The following is a 2394-nucleotide window of genomic DNA, read 5'->3' on the forward strand; positions in this document are numbered from 1 at the left end:
GAGGTAACGCTGGGAGAACACTGACAAGTTTATGAAGTGAGGATCCGGATTTGCATTTTGAGAAACATACTTCCCAAAATCAAAACTTTCTTGTGGCAACAAGATCTTGACGTTATAGTGAAGACAACAGAAAACCACAATTCGTGGAGCTGAACTGAAGGACAGTTCATTTGAATTCTTTAAAGCTGGATAGTTGGGCATGAGTCAGTAGTTTTGTGTCACTACACCAGCCTCTCCCTAAGAACTCAACTCCTACACCATGCGATGAGCTGGCTTTATTTTGAAGGGAGGCCATCGGAATCGAGTCTGCAGTGACGCCATGTATCACCTGGGAAATTATTTAAAAAAGCATTTCTCAAGTGTCTCCATTTCCCACCACAGGGTCATGCTTTTCCAGATTTCAGAAGATGTAACTGCACCGGAATTGAAGGACTTTAAGTTTTTTTTGAACCGGGAGCTCTCCAGATGTAAACTGGCGGATAGCATGGTAAGACCTGGTGTCATGCCAAGATTCAGTCCTGAGGGAAGAGTCAGCCAGTGGGGATTGCTGAGACTGAAGGGAGGGCTACTCGGATAAAAGCACTCCGAATTCTCATTTTTTAGCCTGGGTTGAAGAAGAAAGCTGTCAGGCATGAAGGTTGTAGATGTGATCCCTTCGTGTGCTGTGAAGTGCTGCTCACGTTCATTACCAGGAGCCAGGCTGTGTCGGGAGGAGAGAAGGGGGTTGTGGGACTCTGCAGAGCCAGGAGAGACAGGTGTCTGTGTCTGGTGCGGTTTTCTGTGTCTGTGTGTGTGATGTGTGTGTGTGTGTGGGGGGGGGGGTGGGGGGTGTTTCTGGGTGTGTGCATATCTGTGTATCTGTGGTGTGTTGCAGGGTTTTTTTGGTGTGTGTGTCTGGTGTGGTTTTGTGTGTCTGGTGTGGTATGTGTGTGTGGTTGGTGTGTGTGTGTGTGTGTGTGTGTGTGTGTGTGTGTAACGCCAGAGGAAATGTTGGGTGTGAGGCAGTTCCCAGGGCTGTCACCATGGGTGCCATGACTGTCTCAGCGTGCACCTCTGCCTGTTTCACATGAAAGTGTCATGGGTGGTTTTAGCACAGGGCCTGGGTCCTGGGGACTGATGTGGTGTCTCCTCTGTCTTCTCTATTTCTGGGCCAGAAAACACAAAAGTGCCTCCTAGAAGTATATTGGCTTTGAAAGACCAGGATGTCCTCTCAGGAGAGTCTGCTTGGGAAACTAGGGTGGTCCCTTGGGTTGGAGAAAGTGCAAGTAAAAACAAAAATCTAATCTAAAAGCCAATATGGCCGAATTCCGTCTTCCAACTTTATTTCTCCTCCCTCTAGAGCTTGCTTGATATTTTTATGGAGATGGAGAAGAGACTTATCCTTGGGGAAAAAAATTTGGACACCCTAAAAAGAATCTGTGGACAAATCAACCGGAGCCTGCTGGATAAAATCAGTGCTTATGAAAAATTAAGTAAAGGTAGAAACAACCTCACAGCTGTGAATCAGCAAAATGTATTCTTTTTAAAAAAGTTTTCATTTATTGATTTGATAGCAAGAGAGAGACATTGATTTGCTGTTCCACTGATCCATGAATTCACTGGTTGATTCCTGCCAGTTTATTCCTTTATGTGCCCCCCAACCAAGGATCGAACCTGCAACCCCAGTGCAGGAAAATGTATTCTTAAATTGACAAACCCCTCTATGTCCCAGTATTTTTAAAACAAAACTGTGTTTTCTTTAATTCAGAGGGAAGAATGAGCCTTTGTTAAAGATTCATAAATAGCCAAAGTAAAGCCAATGAATCAGCCCTGGCCCGTGTGGCTCAGTCGGTTGGGCATCATTCCATTATCAAAAGGTTGCTGGTTTGATTCCCAGTCAGGGCATATGCCCAGGTTGGGGCTTTGATCCCAGGTAGGGGGCCTGCAGAAGGCGACCAATCCATGTTCTGCTCTCACATCAATGTTTATCTTTCATTGTCCCTCTTCTTCCTCTCTCTCTAAAAATCAATAAAAAAAATATGAAAAAGAAACAAAAACAAAATCAAAGAATAATCGTAAAAATTTACCATGCACACACCAAAAGACAGTTTGCAAACCGGGAGCATTCAAACCAAAACATGGCATGAGGCTCAGGAGCACGCTGTTATAAGGCAGCTTACACAGTGAGAAAGCAGTGACTTCATTCTTCACAGTGATTGATTCTGATGTTAGAATTTTCTTAAATGACGGGTTGATCAGTGGTTACCTCACATCAACCTTGGAGAAAAGTTCAAGTTTTCCTCATGATTTTCAGAGGCACAACAAGGTCAAGTTAGCCTTGTAAAAATAAGCTAAATTAAGCTTTGCTTGTATGATTAAATTGTGTTTTTTTTCTGCTCAGGAAGTTTTTTTAAA

The 2394-nt window shown here is 43.8% G+C and overlaps 1 protein-coding gene across 1 annotated transcript in view; it reads left to right on the top strand.

Moving 5' to 3' along the window:
- Positions 1-2394, top strand: part of CASP8 (caspase 8) — a 29783-nt gene that overhangs the window by 13587 nt on the left and 13802 nt on the right. The window contains 2 exon segments of the mRNA XM_023760219.1: positions 382-487; positions 1340-1478. Coding sequence (XP_023615987.1) covers positions 382-487; positions 1340-1478 — 245 coding nt within the window.

This window comes from Myotis lucifugus, unplaced genomic scaffold (genome assembly GCF_000147115.1).
Source record: "Myotis lucifugus unplaced genomic scaffold, Myoluc2.0 scaffold_3, whole genome shotgun sequence".
NCBI lineage: Eukaryota > Metazoa > Chordata > Mammalia > Chiroptera > Vespertilionidae > Myotis > Myotis lucifugus.